Here is a 21,467-nt window from a genome sequence, read left to right on the forward strand (position 1 = left end):
AATAAATGAAAAGAGTAGGGGGTGGGCGGGGTTAAAAATAGGCACCTGCACAAACCAGACCTTTGGCAGCTTCAATTGAGGAGTAAAAAAAAATGAGCGCTTATTTTTTTTTACTAACAATTGTCCGTGCCAATATGTGTACATGTTAACGCTTTGCGAAGAACTGTTTTTGTTCTTTAAAATTTTTCGTGACACCCTAGGCAGAGGAGTCAGCGCGCGGGGCAATGCGAACGTGTTAATTTGTGCCAAGGGCCGAATGTATGCATGTGTATATATATAAGTCCATTTATTTACACGTGCCTGCACATCAGCGGGGCTACTTTTCCGCGTAGACAACCCCAAGTGGTGGTTCACCCCCCGCGGGTGCCCAGTTTACCAAGATGTGTGCCAATTGGCATTACACATGTGTAGGCATACCTCCACGCGACGTGTGCGCTATGCGCTGCGGTCCTATTTTGCCGAAACAAAAAGTGCTCTTTAAAAAGTAGAAGCGTTTTAATGGGTAAAAAAAAAAAAAAAAAAAAAACAGGTGGATTGGAAAAGTTTGAGTTTAATCAAGGGATGTAAAAAAAGGAGGGGCTAATTATAATAAACATTATGACACGTAAAAAAAGGAAAAAAAAAAAAAAGTTAAGCGGGGTTAAAAAAATCGGGGTCTTTTCAATCCTCGGGCCGTGGGTTATCATTCTTCTCTATCTGGTGGGGGAAAAAAAGGGGGTACGGATTGGGATTAGTTAGTAGCCGTTGGGAAGCGCTGTCAAAGCGTCTATACAGAGCAGCTACGGAGCGGTTAATTAATGGAGGGACCCGCCGAACGCAGGCGCACCCACTTCGCGCGACTTACTCCACATGGACAGGTTGTTGTTGTACCCTGTGTAATTGTAGTTGCGGTTGGAGTAGCTGTTCTGCTGCTGGTACTGTGTATTTTGGTAGTAATTCTGCAGGCCGGGTGGGGTCTGCAGACCGTAGTTGAAGCTGTTGTAGTTGAAGAAGTTGTTCGTGTTGTCTCGCGTCCCGTTGTATCCGTTGCTGCTGCTGTAGTTCCTGCGCACGGGGGGAGGGAGGATAGGAACGGGGGATGTATTATGTGGTTGAAAGAAGTGGGGTATATTAAGAAGCGGTGCAAAACGGAGAGTTGTGGGTAGCTAATAGAATGAGCTAAATTGGGGGCGGTAAAAAGGCCCTTTTTCTTTCGCCATCCATAGGAGGGCTTAGAAAGCGCCTTCTTTACAACGCGCCTGTGTCTTCCCTTACAAGTTGCTGGTGTAGTTAAAGTTGTTCTTGGTGCTCCTATTATAATTGTAGTTCAAACTGTAGTGGTTTAAATTTTTCTCGTTAATATTGTTCCAGTTGTTTCGGTAGGCCGCCACACTCGTGTTGGCATTGGTGGACGACACGTTATTACTCAGGTAGTTGTTGTTCTGTTCCTTCTCCTGGGTCATGTTAAAACCGGGAGGGATGTTATAATTATTGTTTGAGTTAACATTATAGTAGTTGCTATTATGGTACAGCTGTTTGTTTAAGAAGTGATTTTGATTATTTTGATTATTTTGGTTGTTTTGGGTTCCACTGTTGAGATTGTTGGTTTCTACTTTTCTCGTGAGGGAGGAAGAAGTAGAAGAGGCAGTGTTTTGAGAATTATTTGTGTTGATCTGGTTTTGTGTGTACTGGTTTATGGAGCTGTTATTATTACTGTTTAGCAAATTTTGCTGGTGCTGTTGTCCTGCGTGTTTACCCTGGCTATGTTGATTGGACGTGTGTTGCTGCTGGGTGGTGTTCAAACTGGTGCCACTTTTACTTTGCTGGGTCTGATTCTGTTTCAGGGATGAGATGGACTGTTGCTGCAGTTGCATGTCGCTCATGTTTTTACTTATCTGTTGTTTATTCTTTAACTCGCTCGTGGCACTCGTTGTGCACGACATGGTTAGGTTAGGGTTAACACTACTATTCACGTTAATATTGTTCAGGGATAGGTTGTTAATTCCATTGTTGGTCGTTCCGTCTAGGCAGGCGTTACTGCTACCGTTGCTGTTGCTATTGTTGTTGTTGTTGCTGTTGGAGTTCCCGTTTCCATTTCCGTTGCCATTGTTGTTACTGTTATTATTCACGCTGGGCGAGTTTTGATTCGAATTACTTTGATTTTCATGCGGTAGGTTCTGCGGTTGCTGCAGCGACCCTGATATGGACACCTCGCCAGAATTACTCAAATTATCGTCGTCCAAATTATTTAGTTGATTTTTCTTTACATTTACGTTCATGTAATTGACGTAGTTATTCATATGCATATTATTGTTGTGTCCATACAAATTGCTCTCATCAAAATTATCGTAATTCATATTGTAGTTAAAGTTATTGTTGTGCATGCTGTTGTTTTTTGTGTAGTGGTTGTTGATAAGTCCATACTGCGGTACCAACGTCTGTGTTGAGTAGCCATTGTAGTGCATATTATTGTATGGGTAGGAGAGGTTGGTGAATGAGTAATTAAACTGGTTGGCTAACCCTGGGGGGGAGTTATACGAATTGTACATGTTATTGTTGCTCAGGTTGTTCATTCCCATGTTCATTAAACTGATGTTGCTCACGTCTGTGTTGGTGTTTTTGTTCGACATGCTAGTGCTGGTGGCGCCTGTGTTGCTTGCCCCGATGTTTGCGCTGGTGCTGGTGCTGGAGCTGGCCACGTTGTTGTTGTTTCCGCCGTTTACGCTGTTTACTCCGTTTGCACTGGCATTGCCGCCGGTGTTGCCGTTGCTGTTGCCGCTGGTATTACCGTTGCTGTTTGCGCCCGCCGCCCCAACGCCGCCGTGCAAAAACTTCTGCGAAATTTGATTCAGCTGTATCGAACCGGAGTCATCCCCGTCATGGTCGTAGTTCTTGCTCTTCAGTGCGCTCTGCACATACTTGCTACCCTTTCCAGTCATCAAGGCGGAGGAGGAGTTATCCTGCGATCCATTCGTTCTCGGGGATTGGTTCATGAAAACTGATGAGGAGCTGTTCAACAGGTGTTTCGCATTATGATTTCCACTATTCACATTGACATTACCACTATTGTTATGTATATGGTGGTGATGGTTGTTTGACGATGAAGATGACACCGCTGCTGTCGCTGCAGCCACGGCAGAGGAGGACGAAGACGTTGTCGTTGTCATTTTGGGTAAGTACAAATTCTGCGATTTAGTATGCATATGGGGGGAATGCTTATTGTTGGAAGATGAAAATATTGACTTGTGTTTATTCTCATTAAGCATATCGTTGTTATCTTCTCTTTTGTGATTTCTGCTTTTAAAATCGAAGTGTTTAAATTCTCTCTCCTTTGATCCTCTAAAGTCATTATTGTTGTGGTCGTAGTCTCTATTGTCGTTTTCCTTGTGATGCATGGTAGAGGATCGGTTGTGGTTGTGATGACCGCTACCTACGTGGTCGTTATTCATACCCATGGAAGCAGAATCCATGCCATAATTCTTCCTGAGGTTATTTTTTTTCCTGTTTTCTGTGTGCATCATTTTGTTGCTACTATTGTTATTAGTAGTGTTATTATTTCCTCCGCTGTTGTAGTTGCTTCCATGCGTGTTGTAGCTACTTACGCCGTGGCTGTAGCTGGTGCTGCCTTGGTTGTGGAAGCCACCGCCGTGGGTGCCCAAACGACCGCTCGGGTCGCCGTACGCACCGCCATGCCCGCTGTGACCGCTACCGCCGTTACCGCCGCTGTTATTCCTGATGTGCTCCGGTTTGCTATCTGGCATCACGTCAATGTTTTCGATTTGATTGCCAGTAATATTTATACTTCCGAAGAAAATTTTGTTGTTCATAGTGTTGTTCCCCATGAGTGCCAAGTTCGGCATGTAAATCGGAATGCTTGTTCTTTCCTTTCCGTCGTAGCCCTCCGATTGGGTCAAATCGTCTGACACCAGTTTCTCCGCACTGTATGTTAAGTTCAGGCTGCTATTATTGTTGCTGCTCAGTTTGCTACCCTTACCTCTTTTCATCTCGTGCACTGGGGAACCTGAAGGGGTTTTCACCCTTGTGGAAATGTTACTGTCATTAATGGGGGCGGAGACCACATCCTGATCATTCCTTTTCTTCTTTTTCTTTTTCTTATCATCCGTGTCTAGCTTTGTTTCGCTGATTTTTTTGGCACTACTGGCTTCTTTCTTGCTTACGGTGTTGCTTTCGCTTGCGTATTTTTCCTTCTCCAGTTTGGTATGTTGATCTACAAATGAATGTGCTTTGTTCGCGTCCACCTCGACAAACGACGATTTGTTGTTACTTCTGATGCTAGGCATGGATTCATCTTTTCCATCCTTGCCGTAACTTAACTGGGCTCCTTTGCTATGGCGCGGTTCTTCACCATGAGGATGGTCTTCACCTTTGGAGCGAACTTTGCTCAAATGGTCGCTACTTTTGTAGTCTGCGTTATTGCTTATACTTAGGTTGGTATCCTTTGCACTGCTATTAGCTGGATACACATTATTGGAAATGCTTTCCATTTCCTTTTCTTTATCCTTCTCTTTTCCCTTTCCCTTTTTCTTTTGCTTTTCAGGCTTGCCACTCTGATCGGCTGCCTTCTTGATGACCTGCTGCGAGGCCGATTCTGGCTTCAATTCTTTGGAACTGCTGAGGGTGTTTTTCTTCGTGCCGGAAGGATCCACCTTTTCACCGACATTCTGAGCATTCGCATTGTTATTACTCGTGGTAACAGTACCTTTAGTGATAACTGATACCCACAGTTTTTCTGGTTGATTATTCTTAATTGGGATTAATTGACATTTGTTTTTCTTCCTCCACAAAAGTACTATCATTCGATATAATTTGCGTGTTCATCGTGCCGGTTCGTTTCACTTCCGTTTTTTTCGCTTCTTCTGCGGGTGATGATGCTAATGGAGATTGCTTCATTTTGCTGTTAACAACAGATGCGTAGGATGTGCTTACCGTAGCCTTATCATTGCCCGTCTTTTTAGCAGTTTCAGTTGTCACTTTCTTCTTAACATTGTGGTCGTTTTCGTTGTGTATACTACTCGAGTGGTCGTTATTGCTCCCCGTATCGTGGGCTAGCTTTTCCCCGCTGTAAGGATCGTACTCGTAATCGTGATCTATACTGTTATTCTTACTAGTGTTTCTCTTCGATCTCAAACTATTTTTGCTCAAATAGGGTGGTTGTTTCTGTCCCCCTTTTGTATATGAGTTAAAATAGTTATGATTTCCCGCACTGCTATACACACCTGTGGATTTATTACTAAATGGAGGAAACCTCTGCTTGTCGTTTCTTTGGATTAGTGAATCATTTAGCGGCTTTCCACTATATCTGTTGTAATTTTTATTAAAATATTTATCATGATAGTTAAAGTTACTATACCTGCTGGCACTGGTGGCCATCGTGGTTGTTCCGAGACCATTCGTGCCCACATTGGCGGGGTGTTGATTACCACTTCCACTGTTCGTAGTGGTGGTGCCTGTGTGTGTAATGGGGAGGGTTGCTCCTTTCCCCTTAGAATCCTTTTTAATACTGTGTTCATCGCTGGATTTATATCCTCCGCCCGTAGCCGTGTACGCTGCTGCGGGTGGTGCTTTGCCGTCTTCCAACTTGACGTATTTTTTTTTATCAAACTGGTTGTAATGACTATTAATATTGTGGTTACCAACGCTGCTACTACCAACGTTATTGTAGCCGCTTTTGTTACCCTTTTTGTTGGAGTTATCTTCTCTACCTTTTGCAAAATGTTCTTCATTCATCACCCCGTCTGGTTCTTTAATTGCATTTTTTTTTTTCTTATTTGTGTCCCTTTCTTCTAGGGAATTAATATTCATGAAATCCTCATCGTAACTTTCATTCATGCCTTTTTTTTTTTCTTCTTCCGATTTTAACATTCCCTTCTTTTTGCTACCCCCCTTGGAGTTTTTCGCCGCATCGCGATTTGCTCCTTCATCTGCTCCTCTGCCTGCCGCAGTGGCCGCAGCGGTTGCAGCAGTGGTTGCTGTCGCAGATGCCGCAGCCGACGCTGCTACTGCTGATAACGATTTTATGTTGACAAGTTTTCTTGCACTTTTGTCCATGTCCTGCTTTTCCTTCGAGCCCCGCTCCTCAGGAATCTTTTTATTAATTTCGTGTAATGTTGACGAGTTCTCATATTTTGCACGATTGCTTACAAAGTGCGTTACTTTATGGTTACTCGAAGTGAAGGGTTTGTTACTATATTGGCCAACTGCAAAGGCGGAACCTGTGATGGTGGTTTTATTTTTGCGAGGATCCTTTTCCTTTAATCTTAACCCTTTGGGAAATATTTTGCCAATTTGTTTACTGTCTTTTCTCCCCAAGTTGCCCTGCAATAAATTATTTTTTTTGCTATTTTTTTCGGCTGGTTTCTTATTTTTTTTACTTTTGACAGTTTCCCATAGCCCTTCGTCGTTTTCTTCCCTGGATTCCATAATGTTACATAATTCCAGCTGAATTTTCTCTATATCAAATTTGTACAAACTGATAAAGTTGTACACATCCTCCTTATTATACCCATAATAGTCCAGAATGGGGGAAATTATATCAATTAATTTTTCTGTTCTGGGGGAGTAGCAAGATTTTTCTTCTATCTTTTTTTTGGAGAGTGAACTCCATTTACTTTTGCTTAAATTTTTTATAGTTAGAACCATTGTTTCGTTCGTAGATGATTTTTCCATTATTTTAATTGGTTAATATATTGCATATTCTTTTTTTTAATTATATTTGGTTTTATTTTTTTCCCCTTTCCTATTTTGTATGCGTGTTAAATAAATGCAATAGCGAGTATAAGTACAACTCCTCACACGTGATTGGGAATGGACGTTTATATAAGTATATAATCACTTAAGCGTGTATATACTTATATTCGCACTTATTCATCCCAATAGGGGGCGGGGTGGGGGGCTGTACATATATGTTACATGACGTGTAGGCAATCTTTTCTGCAAAATGATTCACTCGTGTGGATGTATATATGTGTATACACAGCGAGGGGTACAAAACATTTACATGCAAGATATGCTTTGCAACTTCTCCGTGCTTCAATACGCTCCATGCATATTTCTACATAGGCTTCTATTTTGTTTTACAATTATTCAAAATAGAGCTATATATATATTTATATGAATTATGATTACGACATGAAGCGACGGTGGGGGAGTATGATACAATGAAGGGGGAAAAAGAAACTTAAATGTAAAAAAAAAAAAAAAAAACTGCTTAGGCGTGATGGTATATGGGTGTGAAATAAATCTCACTAATTATAAACCGTGTTGGCCTCTCTCACTTGTCGTTAAATCTAAACACGCGCATACTCATGTACATGTGTTCATGTTTTGTTCCAACTGAATTTTTTTGTGAATTCACATTAACATGTCATTTACGTGAACTATTATTGTTAGCACGTGTATACATTTGCACATGTATAGGCGTAAAAACATATACATGCACAGGCGTAACGTGCGTACGTAATGACTATAATTCTTCTTCCCTCTTAGCTGTTCCACGTGAGGAAATGGGAACATAGAACAATGTACATAGCGCAAAAGTAAGAAGGTTTAAATTCTTTCACAAATGGCGAGTACCAAGCAGTCGATTTTGCAGTGGTGTTAACTTTCAATTTTAAAAGTAAAATTTTACAGGAAAAAAGGGGGGGGGAAGCACATTCACCATATATATATATTTATATACGTATATATATACATATATACGTATATATCCATATATATTATATGTACAAAATTGTGCATGTACGTACATATATCATGATATATGTGTTTGTGTTTGCTTTCTTGCGCATATATGTTTAAATACATGAAACATGTAACACGCGAAGTAGTGAAACTAACGATTTATTGTATACTTGTAAAATTGAATTAAAATATAATCCAATTTTTTAATATACAAACAAGTGTTAAAAAAAAAAAAAAAGGCAGCTATACGCATATGTATAATATTTGTGTACATAAATTGACTCTTTCGTGAACATCTTCAAAACGATACAACTTAATTGCAGTAAACTGCGAGGAAGAGCTCGCGTATGTATACATGTACGCAGTGCGTGAACGTAGTACGTGGCGTAAGATCACATAAATTCTTGCGTAAAAAGTATATATATATTATATATATACACGCTTATAATATACGCATTTATGTATACATTTAAATACATTTAAATCATGGTCCAGTTTTACGTCAGCATATCAAGAAAGCTCAATTTTATAAATGACACTACACCGCAATTCTTGCAAACAGAAATGCATGGATTGATTGCCTTTTTTCCCTTTGGTAAAAAATAATGTTCATATATAACGTGCAAGGCTATATGAGAATGCTTGCCGCAAACATGCATATGCGTAAGAATATGCGTATACGTACATATACATATATATACATATACGCATTACTTATACATCCATATATGCCATATTTTTGCGTATATTATACATAAACAAAATTTTACAGTTCAAAAAAGGTTATGTCGTGTTATGTAGCTCTAAAATGAAAATAACTATAAAAAATAGCATATATACGTATGTATTATATATATATGCATATATGTGATTAAACAAGTATATATTCATATGTATATTTTGGTAAAAGTTCTTTTCTTTTTTTGGTTAAATCCATGCTGATTTTTTTTCCTTTAAACATAATTCATACTTATACTGTATGTAGTTTTTTTTTCTTTTTCGTATTTCTCTCATTCGTATAATTTTTTACTTCATTTTTTTCAATTAAAATTTGCTCATAATTTTTTGTACGTCGAAATTTATTTTAATATACCGGAGGGTTTTTTTTTGTGCTTGAATGAATATGATAGCTTTTGGATGGGCGAATTTTTTGGGGGGCATAAAACTATACATATGTACGTACCGCATATATGTATTGCCTGTGCCATATACGTATCCTGTAATGCAGTATTATACAGATATATATTCCTGCATAATATTGTATACAAGCGTATATGTAAATTTTATGCTTGCTGGATATACATATGTACAATATAATATGTACTTAACGGCGCGCGAGTAAAAATAAGCGTACAAACCCAATGTATATAATACTACGTACAAGAATATATTATTATATTGTACCATGGGTAAGAATTTCTGAGAAGGCTTTCTGTTTGCATATTTAAAGGCACGGAGACTCCACTTTTATTCTTCCCTTTTTGCGGTTTATGTAAAGCCATACGGCATATTTTTCATTCGTAAAATTATATACAAAGCCTAAAAAATAAATAAATTCAAATGCAAGCGGCCTTTTTTTCCAGGGATTTCATATAATGTAAAAAAAACACGAGTGGCCGGTGGCATGCATACGGATTTTTTATTTTTCCCCTAGGAAAAGGTTTTGCTTAGGGACTTGGGAGATTTTTAAGGGAAGGACGGTAAAGTTAGTTTAGTCGTTTTGCTTGATTTAATAGTTTTCTTTTGTTTAGTCATTCACGCGGTTTAATAGTTTTCTTCTGTTTAGTCCTTTACGCGGTTTAACAGTTTTCTTTTGCTTAGTCTTTTACGTAGTTCTGTCGTTTTCTTATGTTTTGGATCTTTTTTACATTCGATTTTACCCCTTTTATTTCCTGATTAAATAACCATGCAAAATAATGCGCAATTTATGTTTTTGCTTTAGGTTTTTTTTTTTTCTCTCTCTTTGCGCTTGGGCATTTTGGGGTTTTTTTCTTTTTTTTTTAATGCCGCTTAGCCATATTTTTAGTGTCCCAATTTTAAAGAAAAAAAGGTTTCCTTGGTAAGTATGTTCTTGGACGCGTTTCGTACATGACAATTTAGCATTGCATTTTACCGTTCCGCGCATTGTTTTATCATACACCATGGAAAAAAAAACAAAACATCATTACAGGAAATATGCACGGATGTATGCATATATCCATAACCTTATGAACGTGCCATTCTTATTTCGTAAAAGTGGTTCATGTTCGGCTAATCTACAACTTTGCCATTCAGCCATATACCTTTTTTACGAAATAATGTTTAACCAAACTGTGGGCATACTAGCACATGTTATACACATGCCTTATGTCCGAATAAATGCAGTGTGAATGGTAAAAAAGGGACAAACGTGGGTACTTCCTTTTTTAATAAGCGCTATTGGGTGTACGTTAAATTTGTTGCTGCCAAAGTGGGAGAGAAAAATTACTGCCTGTTCAGGTGAAAAGCCAAAAAAGGGGCACATTTTATGAACAACATATAAAGAAAAAAAAAAAAAAAAAAACATACACAGTTTAAACAGTTTAAGTAAATTTTTGGCTAGCTTAAAAAGTTGCACATTGCTATTCAAGGTCGGGCGAAAGCTGCTTTACGCCTGCGTGGTGAAAATTGTCCAAATGAGTATCCGTAAAAGGGGAAAAATATGTATCCCCCGAAAGAGGTCTTTTTTTACCCAATGTGCTAAATTACAAAATGTTAATAAAACATTTACTGGCGCAACGCTTTTTTGGCCCTCGCACAGTTATTTGCAAGGGTTCGCCTTTCCTTTGTTTGGCTTTGCGAAAAATGACCGTCCAAGGGGTTGTCTGCTCACAGCACGACTTCATATGTACAGGCGTTATACCCCAAATGTTCACTTTGGACGAGCACACAAGTGTTTGAATTTTCCTATAAGACAGTTGACCAGTTAAGCGTGTTATTTTTTATGGCAAACAAAAATAACTCTTCCATGTGAATGTGCCCTGTCTCAAGTTTTTTTCTCCACGCCCACATTAAGTTAAGAGGGCGTATATAACTGAATTTTCACGAAACGCAAAGCCTCCCCATTTTATGTGGCGCATGGCAAAAAGGAAAGGAAACGAAAGAAATGGTGCGCATATTTTGAGATATGCGAACGCGTAGGGGTCGTAAGGCGGGCAGAAAAGAACGAAATGGAAGAAGCTTTAAGTACCCTTTAGCACTTGCACATTTTAAGCAGTTGTTAAGAAAGAAAACTATCATTCCTCATTTTAAGTACCCTTTTGGCATAAAAAAGAAAAAAAAAAAGTTCCTTTTTCGGTTATCATCATGGGTTGATTCCTGTTCTCGGGCTTTTGAAGTGCAAAAGAATGTACAAGAAAAAGAATGTAAAGTAAAAAAAAAAAATTAAATAAAAAGGTGGCAATAAAAAAGAGAAGGGCAGAAAAATGCTAACCCCCGAAATGGAACATACATAAATATTTATCTACACTTTTTGCCGTTCGATTCGAAATGGCTAGATGTATTTATGCATATACACATTTGAGAACAGAAAAATGCATGTTACTCCGGTTCATCTTCTTCCAGTTTCACGTTTTTTTTGGTGAATAGACCGTGCCGTGCACATATTTTACGGCTTTTGTAAAACCATTTTTTTTTTTTCTCTCTATCTGACCGTAAAATGAGCACACTTATTAAAACATATAAAATTTTTTTGGGGGGGAATAATTATCAATATGAACGTAGTGCATCGTGTTTGTGAGCAAAAACGTAGGTGACACATTTAAGAGCAAAAACCGCACGTCGTATGCCATCTTTTGCATTGCTTAAAATCCTTCAAAACCACAGCGTAAAACATGAATATAACGGAAAAACCTACTGCGTTCTTCGTGTGCAAGTTTTTGTTCTTTTACTACATTTATAGAAAGCCGTCCCTTCCGTTTGACTCATTGGTACTGTAGAAGGCTCAAAAGGAAAAAAATTAAAAAATACTGATGTGCGTATGGGCGTGCATATGTGTATATGTATATGTACACGCGCGTGCACGTATTCAGGGGGAACGTACCAGTAAATACTTGCGCAAATGCTTTGCAACGTTTCCTTTTTTACGCATCGTAGCTGCGCTTATCATATATGTGTTTCCCCCTTTTCGTGATAGGTGTGCAAAATAAACAATAGGAAGATTCCCCACGTGTGTGTCATTCAAATATTAGGTCTAAGTTATTACGGGCAGAGCGTCTGCTTGTACGTGCACGACGTAAGTTCTTACGCGAGAAAGAGGCCAACCTGTACGGGCGTGTATGGACGTACGCAAATGTGTGAGTAAAATCCTAATACACCCTCTTGTTGCGCGTTTTATGCACATCTTTCAGTTCTTCCCATTCTTTTACGTTTTAATACCCCCGGAAGAAAAATCAAGTAATAAATTTTGAGAAGAAAAAAATAAAAATTTCACCATGTTCAGCATGGAAAGCTAATAAGGGAGCCACTCTCTCCACTAAGCTGCGTTCTTCCCTTTTTCTACGTATGTGTATATCCGTCTACCTCAGTAAAATATACACATGTAAGCGTCCCTGTGAACACATCAATGTGTGATGAAATCTCCTTCACCCTGTCAGACATAAATCTCGAGGTCGAACTGTGCCAATTTTTAGAAGAAGAATATGGAAAGACAAAACAAGACAAGACACAAAATGTGTGCATATACAACATCGAAAGGGTAAAAAAAAAATGCATTTATGGTTACAACGAAGATCCAGAAGAATTTTTAAAAATATACTTCCTATACCCACATACAATTAACTATTTTGCCAGCTTACTCAAAAAGAAGTTATTTAAAAATCGAATTTGGGAACTGTACGAGGTGCACATCAGCTACATGCTCCACTTTCTGTGCAGCAAAAATATTTATGGCTGTTCAGAAATTTATGTTTTTAAAAATTTTTTTTTTCGAAGAGAGTTTTTTAGCGAAATAAATTTTGAATGTTTTAAGAAAGAAGAAAAATGGAATGTGAAAAATAAATGCGACATGGAATGTATACAGAGGAACAAATACTTAGACGTGAATGCTCCAAGATTTTTTACAGACAAAACGACAAATGTTAATTTTTCGAGTTCAAGAAGAGGAACCTCGTACGACATCGAGTGTGACATACGACATGAACATATTTTGAATCACCGGATTTATTCCTATGAGTTTGAAAAATATCAGAAAAAATGGAGGGAAGAATTGAATTTTGATTTACCTATCAATTATTTGGACTCCTTTGCGAAACTGTGGATGAAGGAGAAGAAAAGGTGCCAAAGGGTGAACCCCCATTTGGTGAAGGACATTTTTAATTTTGACGATTTTGAAAAGGAGCTGAACTTTGCCTCGTTTGATGTGCTGACCGACAGGACGAAGAAGCTCTTTGCGGACTTTTTGAAGTCGCTGGGGGTTAGCGGCGAGGGGGAACGGGTTAGCAGCCAGGCTAAATCGGCTTGCGGCGAGGGGAACGGGTTAGCAGCCAGGATAAATCGGCTTGCGGCGAGGAGGAACGGGTTAGGAGCCAGGTGAAATCCGTTGGCAACGAGGCTAAATCGGCTCGCTGCGACCCAAACGAAGCAGAAAAACGCGACTTGAACCCACATAGGGGAAACCCCCCCAGTAAGGGAGCAACCAAAATGACGCAGGAAAAGAAGCTTGACGAGGGGAAGCGAAAACACATAGCTTCATTCGAAATTAACAATAAGAGGAAAGACGTCATTAGGTATGTTTATACGAAGAAGCCACCGAAGATAAGGGAGTGCTACGCGATTTTGAACAATCTGAATGGTACAGAAAGAAGGAGGGGGGAAGATGAAGAGGGCACGAAAGAGGGTGCAGTAATAATTAATGAGACAAACCCGAAGGGTATAGGAAAAAATTGCCAAAAAGGAACAGTCGAGGAGGACGCCCCCTTCACCGCATCAAACAGGAAGACGCACCAAAAGGAGGAAAAAAAAAAATGAACATCAAGTACGGAAATATACTCTTCCTTGAAATTCTCACAGAAGTGAAAAGCGAAAATCACAACTCTTCCAACTATAGGGAGGATGAAATAAAGGCCATATTTTATCTGGTCAGAGATGAGAGACTTATGAATTACTACGAAGATTATAGTAACTGTATGGGTGTAATAGCTAGCCAACCATTCCCTGATATTTTCCCCTACTTGTTGAGCAATCAGGAAGAAACAAGACCAAAAGGGAAACTCCTCCCAGGGGTTGAAACATGCAGCGATGGTACGTATATTCATAGGGATCTGTTCGAGGAGACACCTGGAGAAGAAACCTCCTGTGGAGGGGACCAGACGGAAGGGAAGAAAAATGCCCAAGAACAAGAAGAGGAAGAAAAAAAAAAGGGGACTTCATTTCGATGTAAATTACCATAGTGTCAACATCCACATTGCGCAAAATGAAAGAGATCTTATAAAAAAGTTGATCGATAAAATTAATTTTTATTCACCATTAAGTATAGTTTCGTATGAAAACGACAAGTACAATATTAGCTACATAAATCAGAGGTGTGTGGCACTAGACATGGGCAGTTTTTACACACACATTAGCAAGCTAAATGACCAGCGAGAATTCACAGAGCTGAATAATGCGTATAATATAAATATAAAAGGTAGACTTATCGAGAGCTTGTATAAATTGTCAAGCGTTTCAAACACATCTTTTGAAAATTTGTGCAAGCATTATTTGAATGTTAATGTGCCCTCCATAAGTAGGCACACTCTGTACTGCTGGTACAGCTACGCTAGCAGGGAATCACGAAACGATGGCACAGGTGCAGGCGAGAGTGGTCGTGGGGGCGGTGTCGTGAGCGACAGTGTGATCGGTGGAGAGCCCCCGTTTTACCCATACAGGCACCTAACCGTGCGGTACTACTTGAAGAAAGTTAGCTTGCTCCTACTCATATATGACAAAATTGGGTACTTGAAAAAGAAGATGAATTTTTGCAAGTACATTCACGTAGATTTATTGTCCCTAATAAACAGAGGGTCGCAATTTATTATCGAGTCCTTTCTCGTGAAATTGTGCATGCGAAATGGCTTCCTTTTGTACTCTCCCTCAGACAAGGAGATAATGGAGCAAAGACCTATTTTGCACATCCCTTTGGTGCTGCAGCCGAAGAGCTCCATAAACTTTTTCCCCCTGCTGGTCTTCGACTTCCAATCCCTTTACCCCTCCATTGTAATTGCGTTTAACATTTGTTACTCCACCTGCTTGGGAACGCTGTCCTTCAAGAGGAGGTCCGATGCGCAAACCTCGGAAGAGCATCAGCAGGAGCGGCAGGAGCGAGTAGAGGTTTCCTTGGGGAGGAGCATCCCCGGGGAGGGTGTCCTCGAAGAGGGCGAGGAGCCCCACTCCAGTGGCGGTAGCTCGTCCGGCGACTTGCTTGATGGCTTAGATGTACAGAGGGTGGGCGAGTCGACTGACCCTTCGGATAACTCGAATGGGTTGTCTAACCACGTGGGGGGTAACCCAGACGATGGATCAATCGACGGGAGTGGCGAATGCTTCCAAGAGGTGCCCCCCAAGTGTGAGCCTTTTCTGAAGGAATCATGGAGCACCTCCAATGGAGGATCAAAACCGGGGGACGTTATACCCCCTTCGAACTGCCCCGAGTCAAGCCACCCAAGTGACGACAAAATTTCTGTGAGAGAAGAAGACCTCCCCAATTGTGAATTCATAAGACTAGGAGTGAGGAAGAACCCACCCAATGTAAATAATCTAGTGAAAAATTTAAGAAGGGATGATGTACTCATAACAAGCAACAACACTGTGTATGTGAAGAAGAAAAAGAGGAAAGGAATCTGCACTCTTTTTCTGGAAGATATGTTAAAGACAAGAATAATGCTGAAGAGGTGTATTGAAATTTATGATGAGAAAGCAGGAAAAAGGTTAGTAGAAAGAATGGGGAAATTAAAAATGATATTAAACGTAGCCACAGGTTATATAGGAGCTAACTTTTCAGGCAGAATGCCATGTGTGGATATATCAGAGAGTATTATTTGTACTGGAAAGAATTTCCTTCTTTACATTATAGAATATATAAAGGAAAATTATCAGTATGTTAAAGTACTCTATGGAGATACAGATTCTTTATTTTTGTTAAACGAAATGAATGACATTAGCTACACTTTTAGGATAGCCCACGACATTTTGAAAAACGTGAATGCCATTTTGCCTTCTCCCATGTATTTAAATTTTGAAAAAATTTATTGTCCCTCCCTTCTCTTGACCAAAAAGAGGTACTTTGGATTTGCTTACAAAAAGGAGAGTGATGAGAAACCTACCCTGCAGCTCAAAGGGGTGGAAGGCATAAGATCAGATCAGTGCAATTTAGTGAAGAATGTACTTTTGCAGATATATTTTATGTTTTACTATTTCAGGAATTGTTGTCACTTGTCCTACTGCTGCTGCTGTTGTGCCATGTGTAGGAATTTCTTCCCCAATTTTGTGTGCTCTTGTAGGGAGTTAAATGTGCATAGGACGTCCCCGTGCTTCTTGGCGGAGATGGTGGAGGCGATACTGCGCGCCTACGCAAAGGTTGGGAGAGGGGCGAGCGGGGTGAAGGAAGCGCGTGGGGAGAAGGAAGCGCGTGGGGGGAAGGAAGCACGTGGGGAGAAGGAAGCGCCTGGGGGGGAACCCCAAACGGAGGAGCGCAAAACTAAGTTATACAACCATCTCATAGGACTAATAAACAGCGAGAGGAATAACGCCATCCTCAAGTTGATAAATTACTTATACAAAGCGAAGTTCGCCTTTCTGTGGCACATATTCACCCACTTCGACGTGTCGCTTTTTAAAATGGAAATAGAAAAAATGATCGAACAGGATTATGAAAAAATTATTAACCAGACAAATGACTGCTGTGTTATGAACCCAAACAATATAACAAAACTTTGTCTTTGTGTGAAAGAAATAAATGCAAAGAAGAAATGCGATAGGGAAAAATGCTTCTGTAATGTTAAGCAAGCTCTCCTGTTTTTCTCTCCCAATGGAATTGGCGAAAGTGGGACGGGTGCTGTCTTTGGCATGAAAGTATTTTACTCCCACCTGACGATAAACATAAAGAGAGTGCTACGTGATTTATTTAACAGAATATACGATCATCAAATTTCGTATGATAATTTTATTATATACAAGAAAGTGAAGTTGGGGACGTACAAGGGAGAATTGGAGGGGAACAAAAGGAAAGTACCCCTACCGCCTCAAGCAATTGTGGCAAAGAAGCTTTTAAAAATGAATCCCCATTTGGTCATCACTTATAAGGAGAAAATTCCTTTTGTGGTTACGAAAAAATTGAAGGAGGATAAAATTTACGACTCCGTTGCGCATCCGTCCTGCATCAGGGGTATTTACAATTGTGCTAGGGGGGTTCCCACAGTGGGAATGCAGACCGGGGAACGGAACCTTCAAGAGGACGTATCCCCCCAGAAGGGAAACCAACTCATGTGTAGCGAGATTCCCCAAAATAGTCAAACAAAACTGAAGGAAATAAACTTCGACTATTATATTCAAAACTTAGTTATACCCCCGTTGAAGAGAATGCTGGATTTGCTCCCCTACGGCTCGCCCAATCTGGAGGAGATTTTTTACACAACAAGGAGGAAGTACAGTTGGGGAAAAGCCAAGATTGACCTGTTCACGAGGAATGCGGAGCAGCTCGAGAGGAGTCGATTAAAGGGAAACGATCTGTCCAGGGAGGGAGTGGACATATCCGCGGGGTGGAAAAGGGTCGAAGAAAGAGGGAGCCATGGTGAGCCGCTCCTCCACCGCGAACCTCACCACCATGGCACGACAAACTGTAAAGTAAAAACGGGCAACGCAGAAAACGCCAAGGCAAGAACACAAATAATTCAAAGTTATGCAGACGTGAGCAGGTCGCAGAATATGGTTAAGCGCTTGAACAAAATTTGCGCCCATTGTGCCAACTCCGAAGTGGAGGCGTCGGCGTGCCAGTACGCGGTGCACTGTGATGTGTTTTTTAAAAAAGTCATTTTGCAAGAGCGCATTTCAAAGGGTGAAGATGCGATAAGGCGTTTGATGGGGGAGAGTTTCTCCTAGGGGGGGTGAGTCATCTGTAGCGGTGCCGCTGCTGGCGTCATGGGGGGTTCCCACGTTGCTCGTTTTTGCTCCGTTCGCCCTTCGAAGTGGCCTGCGTGGGTGAACGCCCTCTTGATTTTGAGCAGATTGTAATCGAGAGTAGCATTTTTTACTTCCCCATTTTGTACGTGCCTCCCATGTGTACGTGCACGCGTAGACGTCCCACCTTACCTTATCTTATCTTATGCTCTCCTGTGCACGTTATTATGCTCTTCGCTGTGATCCACGCTGTGATCCACGCTGTGATCCATGCTGTGTGCCCCTTTTTGCCCTTGGGGGGGAGAACCAAACGACAGGTGTAGGCCATCGGCATGGGGGCAATTTCCGCACACGGGTGATCATCCATGTGTGTGTGCACTTGTACGCGATTTATGTAGCCAAACATGGTTGGCAGAGGTAAAGCAAATTGGAGGAGTTGTTAATATTTTGTGTAAAGGTGACGAGGGAATATTCCTCTGGGGAGCTGACGAACCCCTCCTCCTTGGATACCTTACACCCATAATTAATGAGGGTGAACAAGTCATTGTTGTGAGAGTCGGTTAATTTGGAGATGTACGGGTAGACTCCCCAAGTGAGTTGCAGCTTTCTAGCTAAGGCAACACTCTCTGTGATGACAATGATGGGTGCCTTTGTTCGCAAATTGCTGAGTTTTTGAATTTTTTGAAATTCATTCGAAAATAAAATAATCGACTTTAAATTTATGTTATTGCTTAGGTCCCTTATGCTGTAAATAAGTTTCTCAAAGTGGGAATTTCCACTGGGGGGGGAGGGGGTCAAACCATGTGGACACTTGACCAGATTATTATTTTTCCTTTGCGTGTAGTCATAATAGTAGTAATCATTTTCTACGTCTTTAATTATGCTGTTTTGTGTGGAGGCCGTGAGGATGGGGTATTGCCCGGTGGCTGTTTCTGCTGAGAGCATGACGCAGTCAGATCCATCGTAGAGCGCCGTTGCAACATCCGCCACTTCTGCTCGTGTGGGGGAGGGTAAGAATCTCATACTTTCCATCATCTGCGTTGCTACGATGACGGGCTTGTTATATTTGATTCTGCACAGATTGATCATTTTTTTTTGTAAAATTGGTAAGTTGGACAAGTTGGTTTCAATTCCGAGGTCGCCTCTGGCAATCATGATGGCATCGGAGAGGTTAATAATGCTTTCTATGTTTTTCACAGCCGATGGTTTTTCAATTTTCGACACAATAAATATGCTATTCGCATGGTCACTCGATGTAGAAGGAGCAGTGTCAGTCTTAATCTGAGTAATCTCCGTGTCCCCACCGTACCCACTATTTTGATATGCCCCAAAGTTTTCAAGCTGACTTTCCGTTATGTCAGCATCTACCTGCAAATCCTGATTTTTGTACACATCGTAAATCTGTTTATATTTTTGATAATTCTTCAAGTAATAATTTTGGTAGTAGTCATTTACCTCTTTTATGTAAAAATCGTTGTCATCATCGTATTCCTTCATTTGAAGCATATTTTCGTCGTAAATAAGTCTATCCTTTTTTATCTTGTTTTTAAAAAAATCACTATCGTAGTAATCCTTGATAATACTTTTTAAAAAAATTAAATCATATTTTGTTTGAACAAAGGAATAACCTAAAAAGTCTACCCCTTCGTTAATACAAAATAAGATGTCTTTAATATCTTTTTCATTTAAAACTTCAATAGGCATGATCATATTAGGAATACAGAAGCCCTTTTTGCTGTAGAGTTTTCCCCCTGTAATTACCTGTACTTTTAGGGAGCTATTTTGTATTTCCGATTCGTTGAACTGATTTTCTATGACCTTCATTTTTAAGTTTCCATCATCTAGTAATATCATTTGTCCACATTTTGCATTTTTTAACAACTCTGGATAGTTCAGTTGAACCCTCTTTTCATTCCCAGGCTTGTCTACCAAGTCGAAGGAAAAAAAATCTCCCTCTTTTAATTCGACGAAGGTATTTTTCTCCATTACATTTTTTTCACTTTTTTCAAATTCCCCTATTCGTATTTTTGGCCCTTGGATATCTCCTAAAATTCCAATAGAAGTATCATATTTTTTTTCTATAATTCGTAGGGAATTTATTATGTATTTTTTAATGCTTTTCAAACCATGGGAGAAATTTAACCTGAAAACGTCAATTCCGCTAAGGTAAAGCTTTTCCAGTTCTTCAAATTTTTCCGTTGCGGGCCCGATCGTAGCTATTTGTTTGGTCTTTGTGAATGATATTTTGTCCTTTTTGCTTAGCCTGCTCATGTCCGTTTTGTTTGCAATTTCTAGGCCACCTGTTTGCGTATGGATTTGTATGTTTTTTTTTCTTCTAATCTGTTTGGTTATATGTGGGTTGCTAAGAAAGAGTTGCCCTCCTGAGTAGCACCTCTGAATGTGCGCTTTGCTAAACGGGGCATTGGCCCCTTCGTATTTCACCATTCCTTCCGCGAGTAATGTGGCCAAGTGGGCGACGAGAAGCAACCGCTTTGGCTTCATGATGATCTTTTTGCTTCTACCTTGTAGTGTGTGCGTGTAGATGTTGGTGGGTCACTCCTGTGTGGTACACTGTACGACGTGGCTTCTTCGCAGCGGGGGGGTTGAGTGTTCACCTGTGCGCTCGGGCATGTGCGATGTCACCCTACAGTCGGGTGGCAGTTTCGCGAAGAGCGCCCCTTGCTTTTGCTTTTGCCTTTACCCTTGCTCTGCTTAGATTCGATTTGATTCTCTCCTATTTGCTCCTATTCGCTCCTATTTGCTCCTATTCGCTCCTATTCGCTCCTATTCGTTCCTATTCGCTTTGCTTATGATGACTCTTTTTTCCTGCTTCCCCCCGACAGCATTTTTTATTCCCCGCGTGGAGCGAAGGGCGCACAGTTTAATTCGCCTTGTAGCCGCTCTACCAGTTTGCCCCCAACTGAGCGTACAACGTGGCCACCTTTGATGGCCAACTCGCTAAAGCTCCAAAACTATGTACCTCTGGAGGTGAAAAAATTGGCAGTTCTTTAACGCTTAATTTGGAGTGTCAAATGGAAAAACGGCCCCTTTCTACATTTTTTTTTTTTTTTTTTTTTTTTCCGTTTTTGAAATGTGCCACATTGAGAAGTTTTCCCCTTCACGCGACAAACTTGAAATGGTGATCATCAATGTGGAGGCAATTTTTGGTTGTTGCCCTGTGGGGATATGGCCTCGTCAAAGAATGGCTGCTCATTTGGTAATTTTTGATGGGGGAATTACTCCCCCTTTGCGCCGCACACCTTCGAGGATGAATCGAGTACTTAGTCTACAGCGCGTTGTGCGCATGCACCATCAGGGACTGTGGGGGATACGCATATATGCATACGTATTTTTTCCCGTTGCCAAATGCTCGTCCAAGCGACAGGGGTCTGACAAAGCGAGTGGCGATGTGATGTGCACTTTCCAAATTAGGAGCTACGGTAGAAATTTCCTTTTTTTTTTTATCTTCTTGTTCTTTTTCGCTTCTCGTAAAAGGGGAACAATTTACGGGTGAGAGACAACTTGGGTCTTTCTTGGGGGTTGGGGGCGCTTATTATGCGAGCTGAGAAGCGGTACGTGCGTGCCCCCATTTGTGTCCTCCCCTCTGGGTGTGTATTTTTTTTTTCTTTTTTTTTCCGCGCCATTTCCATGTGCATCAGTGTTCGTAAAAGGTGCAA

General features: G+C 40.6%; 3 protein-coding genes across 3 annotated transcripts; 1 reads left to right on the forward strand and 2 right to left on the reverse strand.

Annotated features, from left to right (window-relative positions):
• Window positions 1-660: 660 nt before the first annotated feature.
• Window positions 661-6,639, reverse strand: PCYB_063050 (hypothetical protein; the record flags this gene model as incomplete). The annotated part of the gene is made up of 5 exons (XM_004221472.1): window positions 4,927-6,639; window positions 4,833-4,856; window positions 1,255-4,796; window positions 831-1,044; window positions 661-696 (listed from the first exon to the last, which is right to left on the reverse strand). Exons 3-5 carry the CDS (start codon window positions 4,794-4,796, stop codon window positions 661-663), a joined length of 3,792 nt encoding a protein of 1,263 aa, XP_004221520.1. The 5' UTR covers window positions 4,833-4,856; window positions 4,927-6,639.
• Window positions 6,640-12,262: 5,623 nt separating this feature from the next.
• Window positions 12,263-17,772, forward strand: PCYB_063060 (DNA polymerase zeta catalytic subunit; the record flags this gene model as incomplete). The annotated part of the gene is made up of 4 exons (XM_004221473.1): window positions 12,263-12,531; window positions 12,631-13,231; window positions 13,662-13,815; window positions 13,877-17,772. Exons 3-4 carry the CDS (start codon window positions 13,662-13,664, stop codon window positions 17,770-17,772), a joined length of 4,050 nt encoding a protein of 1,349 aa, XP_004221521.1. The 5' UTR covers window positions 12,263-12,531; window positions 12,631-13,231.
• Window positions 17,773-18,180: 408 nt separating this feature from the next.
• PCYB_063070 (pyruvate kinase) lies at window positions 18,181-20,292 on the reverse strand (the record flags this gene model as incomplete). The annotated part of the gene is made up of 1 exon (XM_004221474.1): window positions 18,181-20,292. The coding sequence occupies one exon, from the start codon at window positions 20,290-20,292 to the stop codon at window positions 18,181-18,183; it is 2,112 nt and encodes a 703-aa protein (XP_004221522.1).
• Window positions 20,293-21,467: the final 1,175 nt, after the last annotated feature.

This window comes from Plasmodium cynomolgi, chromosome 6 (genome assembly GCF_000321355.1).
Source record: "Plasmodium cynomolgi strain B DNA, chromosome 6, whole genome shotgun sequence".
Taxonomy (NCBI): domain Eukaryota; phylum Apicomplexa; class Aconoidasida; order Haemosporida; family Plasmodiidae; genus Plasmodium; species Plasmodium cynomolgi.